Source organism: Chiloscyllium plagiosum, chromosome 16, assembly GCF_004010195.1.
Source record: "Chiloscyllium plagiosum isolate BGI_BamShark_2017 chromosome 16, ASM401019v2, whole genome shotgun sequence".
NCBI lineage: Eukaryota > Metazoa > Chordata > Chondrichthyes > Orectolobiformes > Hemiscylliidae > Chiloscyllium > Chiloscyllium plagiosum.
In genome coordinates this window covers 53,483,338-53,502,779 of record NC_057725.1, presented here as the reverse complement: position 1 = coordinate 53,502,779, position 19,442 = coordinate 53,483,338, and the positions used below count along the sequence as shown (strand labels likewise).

The 19,442-nt window shown below is 41.8% G+C and overlaps 1 protein-coding gene across 5 annotated transcripts in view; it reads right to left on the bottom strand.

The window, feature by feature from the left end:
* The window catches only part of LOC122557922 (von Willebrand factor C and EGF domain-containing protein-like), a 326,824-nt gene that overhangs the window by 214,582 nt on the left and 92,800 nt on the right, over positions 1–19,442 (bottom strand). For all 5 annotated transcript variants that reach the window (XM_043706141.1, XM_043706142.1, XM_043706143.1 and 2 more), the window contains exons 2-4: positions 12,161–12,255; positions 10,238–10,327; positions 8,682–8,741 (exon numbers count right to left, since the gene is read on the bottom strand). In XM_043706141.1, the coding sequence (XP_043562076.1) occupies positions 8,682–8,741; positions 10,238–10,327; positions 12,161–12,255 (245 nt within the window). The remainder of the gene's footprint in view (positions 1–8,681; positions 8,742–10,237; positions 10,328–12,160; positions 12,256–19,442) is intronic.

Below are 19,442 nucleotides of genomic sequence, written 5' to 3'. Positions count from 1 at the left end.
TCAAGACAGAGTTACATGTTTGATTGCTAAGGGTTAGAGGGATCAGGTAGGAAAGTTCAGAGGAGACCAAAGCCGGATCAGCCATGATCTTATTGAACAAAGGAGCAGAGCCGGTCTGCATCCTTAGCTTGCTCCCAAGCTGGGAGTGTGACTGTGATGGTGCTACTCACAATGACAGCTCTGAATAACATTGTGGTTTAAGAGGTTAGTTATGCAGCCAGATTGCATTAAAATGGCTTGCACTCCCTCTGACTTATAAGACAGCAAGTTGACCTGATCCAAGTGTTTAAAATGTTGGCTTCAGCCACAGTCCAACTCTATACCCTGGCTACCAATTCATCCCACTCCCTACAACTGTCTGAGACTAAACTGGATTGCTCACAATATTTCAAGTGCATCGACACCATTACTAATTTTGCACTTGCCTCAGCTCATCTGCTACTGAAACCCTCACTCATGCCCTTGTTACTTCCCTGACTTGATGACATTAACATGACCCTGGGTCATCCCCCACTTTTTACCCTCAGTCAATTGGAGGTCATCCAAAGGTTTGCTATCAGGTTCTCACATCATTATTAAGTTTTTTTAAAATTCATTCACAAGACATAGGCATCACTAACTGGTCACAGCATTTATTGCCCATCCCTTGTTGTGAGGGTACTGGCGAGCTACCTTCTTGCACCACTCCAGTCCATTTCATTAGGTAGATCCACACCGCCTTTATGGAGAGAGTTCCCAGATTTGGACCCAGTGACACTGAAGGAACAGCTGTGGGCAACTTTAAGGTAGCGGTTCCCCATGGAGATAACTTGAAGGTGGCAGTGTTCCCATTTATCTGCTACCCTTGTCCTTCTAGACAGTAGTGATCATGGCTTCAGAAAGGGCAGTCAAAGATGGATTTTTGCAATGCATCGTGCACACAGTTCACACTGCTGTGACTGATTCTTGGTGGTGGAGGAATTGTGAGCATTTGCAGTATTTTCTGCTTTTATTTCAGATTTCCAGCAACCATAATATTTTGCTTTTTGCATTTTAGAGATAAGCACAAACCTGTCAAGGTCTATGATCAGGAACTTACAAACCCTGGCATTTCTTTTTAAATAAGCAGCTGCCTGATTGACTGACCACAGTTCTGTTGCTATAATCATTGGTGCAAGTTGATACCATATCTCATTGCAATGGGTGGCTCTCCAGGAATGTTTTTCATTCTTTCTTTTAAACAGCATAACTGAAATATTCTTCCCCCTTTGCAACAACTCTTGTCAGAGTCAATTCTTGCTGAATACAATTCGATGTGATTTCCAGCACTTCGATGAGTGTAGCTCGTAAACCTGAAACGTAAATGGGGTGTGGATGGCGTAATTGTATTACCGAAAAACTATTAATCCAGAGTCCCAGATAGTGTACTGTGGACCTGGGTTTGAATCTCACTTTGATTGAATTTGTGTTTAATAAATTCTGGAATTAAAAGCTGGTCTAATGAAGACCATAAAACCACTGTTTATTGTCAGAAAATCCCATCTGGTCCACTAACATCCTTTAGGAAGAAAATTGCTGTCCTTACCTGGTCAAACCTACATGTGACTCCAGACCCACGGCAATGTGGTTAGATTCTTAAGCACCCTCCAGGCAATTAGGGACGGGCAATAAATCCTGGCCTAGCCAGCAATGCCCAGACCCTAAAACAAACAAAAGGAAATTCTGCTTCCCTCCATCGATTTTGAGTGATTCTAGTATTTTCTGTTTTTATTTCCACGGTTATCTTTGTTCAACCCTGGTAAGTGCTGAAAATGTGTTGCTGGAAAAGCGCAGCAGGTCAGGCAGCATCCAAGGAGCAGGAGAATCGACGTTTCGGGCATGAGCCCTTCTTCAGGAATGAAGAAGGGCTCATGCCCGAAACGTCGATTCTCCTGCTCCTTGGATGCTGCCTGACCTGCTGCGCTTTTCCAGCAACACATTTTCAGCTCTGAGTTCCAGCATCTGCAGTCCTCACTTTCAACCCTGGTAAGTTCCAAGCACAATCTGCAATTAAGTCTGCTGAGAACAAAACGGTCTGGTGCCAGAAATTGCACGTTGAGGGGTAGAGAAATTCCCTTCGTCACTGGTTTAAGCACCCATTCCCTGCACCACTGATGTGTCCTGTTCTCTGTTTGGCAGAGTCATCATGGCTTCTAAAATAATCCCTCCCAAAACTGTAAGCAGTTCCACCTAGAAAGTCAGGGTCAACATCTACAAAGCGAAAACACTCTTAATGTTCCTTCTACATCCCAGCTGTTCCGATTTGATTCATTACTGTCATGTGTGCCGAGGTACAGTGAAAAGTGTTGCCTTACATGCCTTACAGGCAGATCGTATGATACAAGTTCATCATTTTGGCAGAATCATCAGCATCATGAAGACTGGAAATGATGAAGCAGAAGGTACCAGTACCAATGCCTCAAAGGCTATTAGGAAGGAGCAACTATTCCAACCTGACCAGTGCTACCCAGATCCCAAAACTGAATTTCAAAAAGTATCATAATTAATCATCAGATTACTCATGGAATTACTTCTTCTAGAACTAGACAATTGATGCACTTAGAATCCCTATAGTGTAGAACTAGACCCTATGGCCCAATAAGTCCACACCAACCTTTGAAGAGTAGCCTAACCAGACCCATTCCCCTACCCTATTACTCTACATTTACCTCCGCATTAATACATCCAACCTACACATCCCTGAACACTAGGGACTATTTAGCATGGCCAATTCATGTAATCTGCACAACATTGAATTGTGAAAGGAAACTGGAGCACCCAGAGGAAACCCATTCAGACACGAGGAGAATGTACAAACTCCAAACAGACAGTTGCCGGAGGCTGGAATCGAACCTGGGTGCCCGGTGCTGTGAGGCAACAGTGCTAACCACTGAGCAACCATGCTGCCCATGCAAAGAGGTAAAACGACTTTAATGGAAAGTTTAAGATATGTAAATAGGTCAGCAGGTTTAAGAAAGAAAATCAATTTCTGCCCCAGGATTTCAACTTAAAAATAATTTACTGGATATCACAAAATATAATTTTCACAATGACTCCTCAGCACTTCCCAAGTGGAAATGAGATAATTAAAAATAGGAGGTTTATGGGGGTGTTACTTTCATCCAGCTTTTCCATTGGGCTCAGTAAGTTCAACAGGAAGTGCTGAATAATTGATTGCATCTTTACTGCACTTAATTCAGCTCCCTCACATTGTCAGCCTTTGTAATTTATCCCAGCTGGCTAGATGTCAGATGTCGCAAATCCAACTTGTTCACACAGTCAAACTCTGTTCCTGCTCTGACATGATTAGTAATGCCCTATTGTTCATATGGCCAGATAGTCACCTCGAAGCACAGACCCATTCTTCACTGTACTTTCTTTTGTTAGCCCTGTTAGCTATCTGGCTACTGTTAGCCCACATACTGAAAGGAACATCTCTGTGCAATTACAGCATAGGCACTACACTCTGTAACTGTCAGACCAAGGAAAGCAAACATTAATTTTGCACTGAGTATATGCTGTGTTGTCATTTGTCACCTGTGAGTATTTTGAATATTACAGCGCTGTTGGCAAGGAACCTGTTCACTGCTTGCGAACTTCATTCCTAATAATTTTCCTCAACGATTCCAAAAAGGAGATTGCACACAGACTCATACGGCCTTCTGAACAATGGGACATAATCAACTTCTCTTCGCTCATCAGCTGAATGTCATGACAGGTAGATGAAGGTCGAAAAGTGTGGCACTGGAAAAACACAGCAGGTCCAAGGAGCAGAAGAAACAACATTTCGGGCATAAGCCCTTCATCAGAAATCACACACACATGGACAGCTCATTTTCACAGCTGGCATGAAGCAAAATGAGTGATTAGGTGTCAGCAGAGACAAATGTCTTATATCCTGAATCTATGACCACTAAAGTATCAGGAATGTTTAATGAGGATATTGAAGATTACTGCGCTTTAACCAACAGTATTTCTATGGCTGGTCTGTTTCAGTTTCTGGACAATGGTAACCTCCAGGATGTTGACATACAGGGATTTGGCAATGGCAATGCCATTGAACTTCAAGGGGCAAGAATTAGATTCTCATGGCAATTTGTGGCATAAATTTTACCAGCCTTTTGTTAGCCCAAGCCTGAATGTTGTCCTGGTCTTGCTGTATATGCACAAAGACTGCTTCAGTATCTAAGGAGTCTTGAATGGTGCTGATGGAAGAGAGTTGTGTAATTATCAATAGAGATTAGAGTGGTGCTGGGAAAGCACAGCAGGTCAGGCAGCAACCGAGGTGCAGGAAAATCGATGTTTTGGGCAAAAGCCCTTCATCAGGAACAGAGGCAGGGTGCCCGCCCCTAACTATCAGTAATCAATCCTACGTCTGATCCATTGATGGAGCAACTGAAGGTGGTTAGACCAAGGGCACTACCCTGAGGAACTCTTGCAGAGATGTCCGGGGCTGAAAGTTATCAACCTCCAACACAACTCCTTGGGAGTCCAGAACTAAAGGGCATAGGTTTAGGGTGAGAGGGGAATAATTCAAAAGGGACCCAAGGGGCAATTTTTTCACATGGGGGTGGTGCGTGTACAGAATTAACTACCAGAGGAAGTAGTGGAGGCTGGTACAATTACAACATTTAAAAGGCATCTGGATGGGTGCATGGAAAGGAAGGGTTTAGAGGGATATAGGACTACATTAGGTTAGGATATTGGTCAGCATGGACAAGTTAAACTGAAGTGTCTGTTTCCATGCTGTGCATCTCTATACATCTAGCTACATCTCACACATATGTGAATATATGAACATTCATGCGCACATACAAATTAGGAAGCTGGCCACTTGATCCCTCAAGACCCTGTCTTTCAGTAAGATCACGGCTGACCTGATTACTTCACATTCCTGCTCACCCCTTCTTGTTTATCAAGAATCAATCTAATGTCGCCTTCAAAAGACTCAAAGACATTACTTCCACCACCTTTTGAGGAAGAGAGTTCCAAAGATTCACAATCCTCCTAATTGAAAAAGAAACAAAATTCTCCTAATCTCAGTCTTAGAAGCATAACCTTTCATTTTCAAATTGTGACCCTAGCTATAGTCTTGACCGCAAGTTTAGGCATCCTTTCCACATCCAACCTGTTGAGACCCCTCAAGATCTTATATACTTCAATCAAGTTAGCGTTTAGTCTTCTGAACTCCAGGGATAAAACATGTACAGATGAAAAACAGATAATAACAAGCATGAAATGCTTTTCCAAAGCATTCCAAAGATTCCAGAATCAGCATGGCTTACCAATCCTCTGTGTGATTTAACAAGGATCAACCCTCAGTGTGATTGAACAAGGATCAATCCTTGGTGTGATTTAACAAGGATACACAGTAAAATTCATTATCCTTTCCTTGGAGTGGAATAGGTTCCTTGGAGTGACAGTCCTCGACCCCATGCTCTAGAGTCAGTATCAGATTTCCAATTTGTAATTTTCTTTCTTAAGCCTTGATCCTTTGGTTAAAGGATCTTTTCTTTTTCTGAAACATTCATTGCTCTTACAATTAACCAAATTCCCCATATCTACACCCATAAAACTAGATTAGACGTATACATAGTTGAATATGTTTGACCTTGAACAAAGTGAGGCGCTCAATGTAAACTGAAGGATGATCTGATATAGGTTTATGAAATAAAGGGAATAGATTGTACCTCAAGTAAATGGATTAGGAAGGACAAGGGTTCATAAATTGCAAGGCCAGATTAATGCCAGCTTTTAGGAATTTCACAGAGAATAATGAACATGATGCTGGCTGACAAGATGGATGTCAATTCAATAAATTCCTTCAAACAAGAGCTGGATTCAGTTCTGGCTTGGACGTTAAAGATAGTGCATAGTATTATTAGGGCAGATTGACCTCCTGGCCTAACTCTGATCCCCTAAAGCAAACTGGGCAACACAAGCTGAAATAGGAGAAAACCCTGAAGTAAGACCCAAGTGATTGTAAAGGCTACAAAATGTTGTGGTCTCAATACCAGTTTTTTTTTTAAACTGTTTTCCATATGAAGATTAGATTCTGAACAGAGTTTACATGGACAGACAAAGGGATAAAGATTGGGTAGGCAGAAAGGGATAGGAAACCATCAAATGGCGTCATGGTCTATGATTCCTATTCAGCTATCTACAGACTCTGCAATGGCAACTGGAGTTATACTGCATTCTAATCTAGGTTCTTACAGTTCAGATATAATCTAGAGCATGTTACAGTACAGAAGAGGCCCTTCATCCCATCAGGTCTGCACTGACAAAAACTACTCTAAAGCGACACTAGTCCCATTTTCCAACACTTGGCCCATAGCCTTGGATGTTATGACATTTCAAGTGCTCATCCAAGTACTTTTTAAAAGATTGCCTCAACTATATTCCCGATTGTCACTACCCTCTCTGGGTGACAAAATTTTCCTCAAATCCCCTCAAAACTGCCTACCTTCCATCTTAAAATTATGCCCATTGTTATTGATCCTTCAACTAAGGGGCACAGCTGCTTTCTATCCACCTGTCATAACCTTATATACCTCTATCAGGTCCACCCCCCTCCCCAAGCTTTCTCTACGCTTATGCACACTTCAGGTTGAGAGGATGTCTGGTCTTACCAAAGGAATTTGTCGAAGTTTAGTGAGCGAAAGGAAGACTGGCGAATAGGTGTTAATATAGGAAAGTCGAAGGTGAGGTAAGGAACATCTGATAGGTGTACAATCCTTCTCTGTTTAAATGGAAAATTTTAAGATGGTTGCCTACAGTGAGTGCTTCCTGGCTTGCTGTAGTCACGTGATCCCTGCTATTATGACTCCTAGTGGGTTACCAACTGGAAGCTGCATTAATTGATTCCTGACAGCAACTTCAGGCCACAAAGATTTTAGCCTCAGGGAGCTGAGATTTTCCTTCTGGAGTCCTGCTCCCTGACCCGTATCAAACAGTAATTGAAGAATCATCTTGCAGTTCTCTTGACATCCTAATCCTCTTGGAACCTGTGTCAAGCTATTTTTGGGGGGGTGTAGTGAGAGGGAGAGAATACAGCAGCTTTCCACCAGCCTGGTCAGCGTGATTGTGATCTACAGTGACGCCCTACCCATGGTGGAGAGCAGACATTTTACCAGCTATTGCAGAACACTGTTAGCATCAACTGGGTTGGAATGATTAAAAAGCCTCATTGAAAGCAGTGTAATAGGCACCATTGACCTTGTAGGTTAGGTATCCCCTCATCCATTTAACCTCGTTGGAGCACTACAGCAAGCCAGAGACAGAGATATTGGCCAGGGAACAAAGTGGCTTATTGAAGTCTCAGACAACTGGAAGCTCAAGGTCATTTTTACAGGTGGAACGTAGGTGTTACACAAAGCAAACTGGGCACCAACTAAGCTACAGTTCTGAAAATGAGTCACCAGGCCCAACACATGGGCTCTGCTTTCCCTCCACGGACATTTCCCAGAATTTCCCCAGTTATTTCTATTTTTGATTTTGTGAAGAAAACCTGGGAATTACCTTGGTGCCTAAAAGAACTAATCCTTCAATCCATACCATTAAAAAACAACCAACCGCTCGAATCTCATTTGCTAGTTGTGAGATTTTCCTGTACACAGATTGGTCGTTGTATTCCCCTACATAACATCAACTGCAGCATTTGAAGAATAATTCGTTGTTTGTGATTTGCTTTGGCAGACGTTCAGCATGCGAAAAGCAATGTATACATGCACGCATTTTATATTTGTGCTCCTTTCAGCAAAGTCTGCCTAATAAAGATCAAAAATACTTTTTCTTAATCAATTACACACTTGAAAAATTGTAACAGAAAGACCACTTCATAAACTGCATTAGCTATTTCATTCAGTCAGAATGCTTGTCGTGGTGTTTACATTCTAATGATTTTATAGGCTACACAAAGAAGGATACTGGGACCTCTCAGTGTTGCATCCTTGTCTTTTGCAATTCATTCTCAAATGTAGCCATTGTTTCTTGTCCCTAATTTCCCTTGGGAAGTTGGTGGTTTTTTATGAACTGCCACATGATACATGGTGGAGGTGGCCTCACAGTGTTGTTAGATGGGGAGTTCCAGGATTTTGACATAATGATGTTGAACAAATAGTGATATTATCGAGGTCATACTGATAGATGATTTGTTGGAGATGATGGTATTCCATAGTAGCTGCAATCCTTATCCTTGTTGTTGGTGATGTTGACAGATTTAAGAGGTTCTATCAAAGAAGCAACTCCCGAACTGTTGTTTGCTGTATGGCTCTATTAGCACCTGGCTTAGAAATGTTCCTGTCTTGATCATAACTTTAAACTTGTGTCCCTTTTGACTCTCCACTATACAAACATCTGAACTCGATTACTTTTGCGAACTCTTTTCACAATCTGGAGAACACAAGTGCAGCCACCTTCAAGACAAAACTACTTTATGTTCTTCAAAGTTATTCTGTGACTTTGGGAATCACCATCTTTATGCACCAATGATATTATTATTGGCAATTTTTAAAACAGGTTACATTCACAGACATAATTGTGTTTGAAGCCTTATCAGGAAGCAGTGTTTCCGTGAGTCTTCAAAACTGTACCAGCTCCAGTAGGTCACAGTTGGTACAATTCTACAAGTTTGGGCGGACACAAGGTTTAGTCCTACTTACCATCAATGTCCGAGTGGTTTAATAAACTATCACTGAGGAGGTGACTGGACCTTCCATCATCTGAAATTAAAAGAACAAACAGGAAAATATCGAAATATTGTGTATTCAGATATATTCCTCCACTGTTGAGTAGACAATATCTCCTTTAGAGTTTAGAAGAAGATGGGTGTTTTAAATTGACAGGGGGCTGATTCTATGGGGCTGTTTCCCCTAACTGGAGACCACAGTTGCAGGATAAGGTGTTGCTCAGTTAGGGGAGAGGTAAGGAGAAACTCTAGGGGTTGGGAACTTTTGAAATTGTCTTTCCCAGAGGGTTGAGGCATATCCATCCTTAAGCATATTTGGGACAGTCATTGTTAGAATTTTTGGCACGAAGTAAATCGAGAGTTTATATAGAAATCCAAAGAAAAGAACAATACAGCACAGGAACAGGCCCTTCAGCCCTCCAAGCCTGTGCCAACACATTTTGCCTCTCCATATTAAAACTGTCTTCTCTTACAGGATTTGTATTCGTCTATTCCCTTCCTATTCGTGTACTCGTCCAGGTGTTTCTTGAGTGCTGCTATTGTGTCTGCTTCCACCACCTCCTCTGGCAGCGTGTTCCAGGCACGCACCACCCTTTGTGTGAAAAACTTGCCTCATGCATCTCCTTTAAACTAACCCTCCTCCTCCACCCACTCACGCCTTGAACCTATGTCCCCTAGTAATTGACCCCTCCACCCTGGAAAAAAGCCTCATACTTCCCACTCTATCCATGCCATTCACAATCTTATAAACCTCTATCAGGCTGCCCATCAACCTTCTGCATTCCTATGAAAACAAACCCAATCTATTTAACCTTTCTTCATAGCTAAAATCTCCCATACCAGGCAACATCCTGGTACGAATTATGAAGTACAAAAATTATTTATTCCAAACTGACTTAAGTGCAATGAGAACAGTGGCCAAACTATGCCTTACAGGGTAAGTTTCAGATAGTATTAGGAGGAAGGTTTGAAAAGAATTCAAAGGAAGGTTCTTTACGCAGAGAGTTGTGAATGCATGGAATGCATTGCCAGTGGTGGTGGTGGAAGCAGAGTCATTAGGGATATTTAAGGGACTGCTGGACATACACATGGACAGCATTGAATTGAGGGGTGCATAAGTTAGGTTATTTTATTTTACATTAGGAATAATCCTCGGCACAACATCGTGGACCAAAGGGCCTGTTCTGTGCTGTACTTTGCTATGTTCTATATTCTAGAAAACATTTCTGTACCCTCTCCATCCTTCCAGTGGACATGACCTTATTGAGTATACTCCAGACCTGTATGGTCTATTCCTGCTCCTGCTTCTGATTTTAACAGCGAAAAATTCCATTTGAACACTGCAAATTAATCCAAACTTCCCGCACGGCAAATTCCTCTCTCATTAGCGAAATAAAGTGAATTTCCCCACCTCTAAATAAATCAGTGATAATCTATCTAATACAAAAGGTGTCCTCCCTCTTAAGTGAGGCCCAAGCTCGGCTGTATGGTTACATAAACATGAAAGCAGCCGATAGCTGTCATGGTTACCTGAGCAGGAGTTGCTTTGTTGTCCTCCTCTGCAGAAACAGAGGTTGGGTGCTATGCAATAACCATTACCACATCCAAAGGAGCAAACAGCTGTAAACAAAGCAAAACAAAAAGGTCATGGTTAACATGCAACACTCTCCCCCGAGGACAAAATATGCACAAACCCACTGCAGTCAGGCAAGAAAACAGTCTGCAAACAATTAATAATTTGTCTCTTTCACTTCCGAAAATATTTTCCCATCGCCTGCCTTTTCTGAACCACTAGATCGCCAAACTATAACTGCAACATGCTTCAAAGGACATACACAACATAATTTGCAGCCACTGAACCAGAGAAGTGCAATAATACCCAGTGGGAAAAATACCTTCTCACTGGGTCAGAGATGAGAAACAATGGCTCTGGAATAGCTCCGTTTAGAACAGCTTTATTTGGAGAGGAGGAGGACTCAAAAGCCGACAGATTTGGGATGGAGCGGGGAAGGAGTGTTGTATAAAAGGGAGTAAAAGGGTCTGAGAGGATTAATACTGAGATGTGCCTCGAACACCAACAGCTATGATGTCACCACTCTGTGAAAATCCTTGAATTTGCTCCCGAATAACATTGCGAATGCACCAAATGGATTCACAGTTCAAGAAGCCAGCTCACCACCATTTTCTCCAAGGACATCTAGGAATTGGAAATAAATGCTGGGCCAGCCGGCAGTGTCCATATCCTATAAATGAACTTTTAAAAATCATTCAGACCTGCCGGGAGAATAGCTTAGGGGTGACACAGAGGCTCAGTGGTTAGCACAGCCACCTGACAGCACCAGGGACCTGCGTTCGATTCCGGCCTTTGGTGAGGCTGGAGTTTGCACATTCTCTCCGTGTCTGCGTGGGTTTCCACTGAGTGCTCTGGTTTCATTTCATAGTCCAAAGATATGCAGGTTAGGTGGATTGGCCATGCTAAAAGAAATTGCCCATTGTGTTCAGGAATGTGTAGGCTAGGTGGATTAACAATCGTAAATGTGGGGTTACAGGGATAAAAGAGGGAGAAACAATGACTGCAGATGCTGGAAACCAGATTCTGGATTAGTGGTGCTGGAAGAGCACAGCAGTTCAGGCAGCATCCAAGGAGCTTCGAAATCGACGTTTCGGGCAAAAGCCCTTCATCAGGGATAAGGTAGGAATGCATGGTCTGGGTGAGATGCTTTTCAAAGGATCAGTGTGGACTTGATGGGCCAAATAGCCTCCTTCTGCACCATAGGATTCCATGATTCCATTACCTTGAAGGAGTAAGACAGGATATCCAAGCTGTCCATACAATCTCAATGATAAAGTCTATCATATCAATCCAACTAGTTGCTAACTTGCAATACGCTACTTCTCATTCAATACAAGAGCCTCATCGAGTTACACCAGTAAGTGGACATTCCCCACCGCACCAGACCCTTTCGGTCACAACAATGAAAGTGGCTGGTGGCAGCAAAGTGACCACATGGTGAGTGCAGAGTTAGTTTAGCTGTTGGTGGGAGGCAGAGAACCAATAGCTGCTACATGGACAGTGCAATGAATTAGAAATTGGGAGGGATAAAGAAATGAGGTTGATTGCAAACCTTTGTGGATGCTGTACAAGGACCGAACTTGGCTTAAAACAATGGCCACACAGTTGAATAGGCCTCTGGCACTTTTGTGTAGGATCACGAGTAGAAAAGTGTCTCTTTCATTTCTCAGCAAGCATTAGTGCCTTCAGGGGAGATGAGGGGGCGCATGGCGAAAGAGAAGGACATGAAATTGTGGTGATGTCACACTATCTAGATGGCAAACAGCGGTCACTCACAGCTTTCCCAATCTCAAACTAGGGACAGGGACACACACACACGCACATTAATGGGCAGCAGTGAACTGAATCCACACTGAAGCAGTGCTCTCATCTTAACTTACGTATTATGCAGAGTCCACTGCCCCGTGTCGGGTTCCACCCCAGGCAGCACCCATTCCCAAACCGTGATTGGCACATGTGAGGACCTTGGCGATATCTGCAAAAAGGCAAACAGAAACTGCCTGAGATCTCAGCTTTCATAGTGGCAGCAAAAGAATTGGCACTTCCGTGTATCCTGTACGATTCATAACACCTCACCATTCCGAAGTCCCTCACAGCGAAAGAAAACATTTGAAGCGTAGCCAGTGTTATTTCACAGGCAAAGTATCAAGTCCCTTCGCAGTCAAATAATAAAGAGATAAAGATCAGTTCATTTGCTTGTTTGATTGAGGATTACTTGCCAGCACAGTAGCTATGAAAACTGTCCCCCAATATCACACTGCAGTCGGTGTTGGCATCGTGAGTACAAACACAGATAAGTTCAGATTATCATCATAGTTGAATCAGTAGCAGTTCTGTAGCAATTTGTGACTTGTAGTAATTGCAGACTCACGTCAGTCTGAAGGTTGAGAACTTCAGTCCCACTCCAGAGAATTGAGTACAGGGCGATATTTCAGTGCAATACAGAAAGTGTGCTGTGCTGCCAGAAATGCTGTCTATTAGGTGGAATGTTAAACCAGGTCCCTGTCTTCCCTCTTAAGTGGGCATAAAACATCCCATGACATTATTGCAAGGAAAATTGAGATATGTAATCTTATATCAAATGGACTGTGGCCTTTCCTACATTCCAGTGGTGACTACACTTCGAAACAAGGGCACACATACAAATACACTCAAGTAGCAGACTATTCAACCCCTCAAACCAGCGCCTCACACTGTATAGTACATTTAAATCCCTAGCACATCCTAAAGCCAATGGAAGCTAGAATTATTTTCAAACACTTCTACAGGGTCACCACTCACAACAATATTTGTTGCTTTTCTTGTGATCACGAATATTTCAACATTTTCCCAAAATAAATGACAAAATCTGATAACTGCAAAAATGCAACTTAACTGAATAAATTTAAAAGCAAGTGCCGGAGTTTCATTCAAACTTATTGATAACTATATTACAGACTGGAATTCACTAAACGAATGCCAATCTCTCGGCTGGTATATCCTCTGTTGCGTACACACACAAAGGTATCTATAACACTACAATCCCAATGCTCAAAACTCATGAGGGAAACAAAAACACTCTGAGGCACATTGCTTCATGAACAGCAGCAGCCGCATGCTCTCACACTTGTGTCACTTTCCTTCGTATTAACATATAACACAGCAGCACCACCAGTCATCAAAACTTACAATTGCAATTGGTAAGTTTTATTACTAACAGAATTTTGCATTCTTTCCTACTGGCTGTATGAGGAGTTTTGTGATTGTAGTGAGGTTACTAAAAGGTGTGAACTTTGCTTGATTTTCACTTTTGATTTCCTTAAAGTTATATTCTATTTGTAGAATTTGGAAAAATTACATTTACAGTTCAACATTGACAACAATATAAAAGCCTTCACAGACAATATTGATAGTGTACATTCCATGTCAAGCAATCCTTGGATCATCACAGGTTGACTTTTTCTCTATGTAGTTTTACCTTCTGAACATTTCCTTCAAATGTTCAGTGTTACTTGCATTCAGTGGTGACATTCCCTCATCTTTGTAATGGGATTCAAGCTCTACTCCAGAAAGTCAAGCACATAATCCCAGCTGACACTACAGTGAAGCATTGATTGCTTATTGCTTTTGTTGTAAAATGCAAAATGCAAAATGACAGCTGCCCTTGTATAGATACTTCAAATGTTATTCATTGGCTGTGAAGTACTTTGAGCATCCGAAAGGAAAGAAAGTAAATTATTTCTGATAAGTTCACTTTCTTTTCTCCAGATGCAAGATGCCTTCCCTTCCATCATTTTTCATCAGGATAATGAAAAAAGCACTGTATTCCAGGCGACATGGTGTCTGACCGTGTTTATCACACAATATTGAATACACATTGTTGCCTATTGCGTATTCTTCTGAAATACAGCAACAGGCAAGGCCCTAGAGTTCAGATTTTTGCATTGTTTCAAAGTGAAGTGTGGAATCTAATGATATAATGGCCTCCTGGTCTCATTTCACATTGCTCTGATTTCAGTCTAGATTTCCGATACAATTTGTGGAGCACATCTCCATTTAATTGAGAACATAAGAACAGAAGTAGGTTATTCTGACCCTCGGGTGCGTTTCACCCTGTAATTAAATCAAGGCTGATCTGTACTGCGACATCAATTATCTGCCTTAGTTCCCTCTCCCTTGAAACCCTGAGTTGACAAAAATTGATAGATCTATCTTGATAGCTGCAATTATTTAAAAGTCTTTTGGGAAGAGAATTCCAGATTTCCATAACCCTTCGGGTGAAAATGTGCTTCTTGTTTCCACTCTTTCCAAATGGCCTGATTCTAATTTCAGGATGTTGCCCCATTGTTCATAAATCCTTCACTAGGGAACAAGGTTTCTCTGCATCAATCCTATCAAATCCTTCTATCCCTTTCAACGTCTTGATTAGATCATCTTGCAATGGGTATTTCTCCTGACTTCCTTGAAGCTACACTTTATAGGTGAGCCTGAATCTTCTGAAGAACGGCAGTCAATGTCAGATGGCCACTCCATTTGAATGATCCCTAATTTGACAACACTCCGTATTTCTTGCTGCATTCTGTGCTTTCCCAGCCCGGATTTATCAGAAATGTGGAATACAAGGTCTCACACAGAATGGGGCAGAGACGGGTCAAGCACACTTTTTAACTGCATTTTTAACTCAATAACATACAGCAAATGTAAAGACGCGACTTAGATGTCAGTAAGTGGCCGAGTGAGTGAATGGGTCAGATGGGTGAGGTTGCAGGGAGGTGAGTGCAGGCAAGTGGGCAGGGTGGCAGGTGGTTAAGGTGGCAATTGAATGTGAAGTAGGAGTTCATGGGGTGGTAGTCAGCAGGGTGAAGGGGCTTTCAGGGAGACTTGGTGGTGGCCATCAGGGGGTTAGTGGGAAGTGTTTGGTGTAACGGAATGGAATGTCAGTTATGGAGTGAGACTCGGTTTTCTTAGTCTTTTATTTACTGGTTTAAAAAAAAACCAGGAAGTACTTTGGACCATCCAGAAATTCTAATTCCATTTCAGTATCAGACAGTTACAGAGGCCCGCGGGGAGCAGGAGAATTGCCCATTTGAAGTTGAAACTTTTCAGGAGGTCCCAATAGATTAGCATGTCAAGATTTTCACAGGGTCCCAGTGTACATTTCTGGTCATACCTGTGGTCTCTGATCATCCAGGGATGGGGTTGATGTTTCTCAAGCTCTTAGAATGATCTGTCTCTTCTGCTGATAGCATCTATATTCAAGATTGAAGGTCTATGTCTTCAGTTGATACAAAGTTCACTTTTTTGGTCCAATTCTCTCTCTCACAATGAAACAGGTAGTCCTAATACTCTAACACCAATGTGGTGTTTATGGCTTGACAAGCTTTTTTATTTTGTTCACTGCCCTCATTCTGGTTGTGTCTCAGTTCAAATGGCTTTTTATTGGAATCTACTGGTTTACAAGTCTGGTTTATATCATGACAGACTGACAGTTTCCTTTCACTAGACATCAAGCTACTTGCAAATATGTATTACCTCAAAAATATTTGCCCTCAACTTTACAAAGAACAAAGAACACTAGAGCACAGAACCAGACTCTTCAGCCCACTAAGCCTGCTCCAATACATGATGTTTTTATAAACTAAACACCTTTTGCCTCCATGTTGTCCACATCCCTCTCTTTCCTGCCTCTTCATGCATCTGTGAAGATGCCTCTGAAACATTGCTGTTGTATCCATCTTCAACATCTCCACTCTGGTTTTCCTGTGGGAAGGATGTTGTGAAACTTGAAAGGGTTCAGAAAAGATTTATAAGAATGTTGCCAGGGTTGGAGGGTTTGAGCTATAGGGAGAGACGGAATAGGCTAGGGCTGTTTTCCCTGGAGCATTGGAGGCTGAGGGGTAACCTTACAGAGCTTTATAAAATCATGAGAGGCACTGATAGGATAATAGACAAGGTCTTTTCCCTGGGGTGGGGGAGTCCAGAACTAGATGGCATAGGTTTAGCGTGAGGTGGAAAAATTTAAAAAGGGACCTAAGGGGCAACTTCTTCACCCAAGTTGGGGTGGGGATTGGGGGGGGCATGTATAGAATGTGCTGCTAAAAGAAGTGGTGGAGGCTAGTATAATTATAACATTTAAAAGGTGTCTGGATGGGTATATGAATAGGAAGGGTTCAGAGGAATTTGGGCCAAGTGATGGCAAACGAGACTAGATTAATTTAGGATAGCTGGTCGGTCTGGACAAGTTGGACCAAAGGGTCTGTTTCCATGCTGTACATCTCCACTACCGCTCCTGGCAGCGCATTCCAGCCACTTACTACTCTATCTAGTAAAAAAAATTGCCTCTCACACCTCTTTTAAACTTTCCCTCTTTTAACTTCAATCTACGTCCCTGAACAATTGGCATTTCTACCCTGGGAAAAAGACTCCAACTATCTATTATGTCTAAGCCTCTGAAAATTTTGTAAACTTCTTTCAGATCGCCCTCTTCTTTTCATAGGATCCCAAAAGTGTGGATGCAGGCCAATCGGCCCATCGAGTCCATACCAACCCTGCGAGCAGCATTCTACCCTGACGCAATCTCCTACCCTATCTTTGTAACCCTACATTGCTCATGCCTAATCCACCTAGCTTGCACATCCCTAGAGGCTATTGGTAATTTAGCATTGCCAAGCTACCTAATCTGTACATCTTTGGACTGTGGGTGGAAACCAGAGCACCTGGAGGAAACCAAGGAGAAAGTGCAAACTCAAGACAGTCATCCAGCTGGAATCGAACCCGGGTATGTGTTGCTGTGAGGCAGCAGTACTAACCATTGAGCCACCATGCCGCCTTAATAGATGTTAGAAAATAGCTTGTGTCACATGAAGTCGTGAATTTAATAACTTTTTAATAACTGCCAAAACAGATTTCTCTTACATCTCACTAAATAAAATGAACAGTTGCCAAAAGAAAACTCCTTCCAGATGCAATGGAAATTCAAATTTGCAAAGAAGCATTAAATTAAGAAATGAGTTTATAGAACAGAAAATAAAGTCAACAATTGCAAAATCAGGCCATTTAATTTCTTTGCTGTATCACACACAGAGGTTCTTATTTAGAATAAATATTATCATAGAGCTTTGGAATTTCAAGTTTGCTTTAACTAATTTTCAACAACATTTGGACAGAAAGCATTGGGCACAAATTTAAAAATAATAGCCCATGGAACTGATTCCCAGGACACCTCAGTGCTGGCCAAAGTGTAGATGTTCAGACTGCGCTATCCAAATTCAGCTGTACTATTGCAGTTCTGACAAAAATAACAAGGCCAAGTCTTTGCTTTTCGGAGTGACTGAAGTTTTGAAATGAAAGATATCATGAAGACATTAAAAGGCTCAACAGATAATTCTATAGGTTTGTTTAATGCTACAGTAAAATATGACATTTTTCCAAAATTTTATTTTCGGTTCAACACTTTTTATGCACATGAGAGACTTCAGTTATTAAACAGGAAAAAGTTACTGCAAAACCTTTTACAGGATGCGCTTTGAGAGAATTGGTAGATCCTATGAGCAAGATTGTGCCATCAGTATAATGAGTTGTTCAATATAAATGAAGGTGTAGGAATTTATATTAGAAAGGTTGGCACAAATGTTGGTATTTTGACTGATTACCACCGGTGGCCCTTCATGTTATCTGCCATCTCTGCAGTATTTGGCAGAAGGTAAGAGTTGCTTGAGACAGTATACTGCCATTCATCCTCTGTCAATAGTTTGTCTAGGGCCTATCTACTCATCAGTGATACAGGATAGACCACTGGTGAGTCTGAACAAAATAGGCACCAGTCTTAGCTAACTAGATAACTTAATGCATATCATCAATATTATTGTAAATATATCTGACTAGTCACATAAAACGGTCGGTTGGGAGTTGTACAAAGTACACCAGCTTGTTACAAAGACTAGTGCAGAAATCCTCTCTGTATCCAAAACTGTATGACATCATTCGAGTCATGAGCTATTGAAACTTAAACATGAATTCTTTCAGAATCGTTACCAATGTGACAAAAACATGGCAACAGGAAATTAAGCAGTACAGCCAGTGAGGCAGACCTGTCCATGATTGGTGCCAGTGTGGATTTCCTAACTGATGACTGAAAATCTGTGAAAAAACATTCACTTGACATCATATTAGAATGCAAGATATTTTGGCCATTTGCCTATATTCCACTTTCAAAAGATCATTGCTGATTTAGTTATGGTTTTCATTCTATTTTCCCATGTGCTCCTTGGTAATCTTTGATTAATCCCTTGTAGACCAAAACTGTGTCAAACTCAACTTTGAATATATGCAATAATCCAGCCTCCACAGCTCTCCGGGTTAGAGAATTTGGAAGATTAACCACTGTCAGAAAATAAATTCTTCACCTCCTAATAAAATGGAAGGATCCTTATTTTGAAACTGTATCCTTGATTCGAGGTAAAGTCGCCACAGTACCGGAGGAACAGAGGGCCACTCTCTCTTCAGAGAGAGAGAGAGAGATGACTGGGTGGTGAGTTTAACCTGAGGGTCACCATGTTTCAGGTGAGGGGACAGAAAGCAGGACCATCATGGTGACCTCAGCCAGTGTGGGAATTAATGTCACTCTGTATCACAAACCCCCAGTTGCCCAGCCAACTGAACTAACCTTTGATCACTTTACAAACATGTCTCTGAAATGGCTCTCAAATCATACCCATTTATCCTTATTTTTGGCTTTCTTTTCTGATTGCAGTCTGTATTCAGAAAGGGAGACTTGAAATCTGTCCAGATACAGGCACCACCTATTTGGTAACAAGTGTCCTGGGCAATGAACACATGCGCTGCTCTGCAAAGACCAGGAATGAGGTTGAAACTTGATCCCTGCACAAATACTCGTTAAATCATTAGGCACCCAAGTTGCAGCCAAGGTAATGGCAATTTATTCTATTACAAAAGTACCCTGAGTAGCCTGGAGACTTTGTGTGTTGAATTCCTATTATTTGATGCAAATGTTGCTGCTTCCTGACAAGAATGGCAGAGGATGCAGAGTTACCAGGGATGAAAATAGAAGGGGTGCCATACTGCAGCATGGGGTACCTAAGGGGGCAGGGTGAGGAAGAGTGTCAAAAGGCTCTCAAGAATGGCCTGTAGTGTAGCAGTTAACCTAACAGGTCAACCCATCAA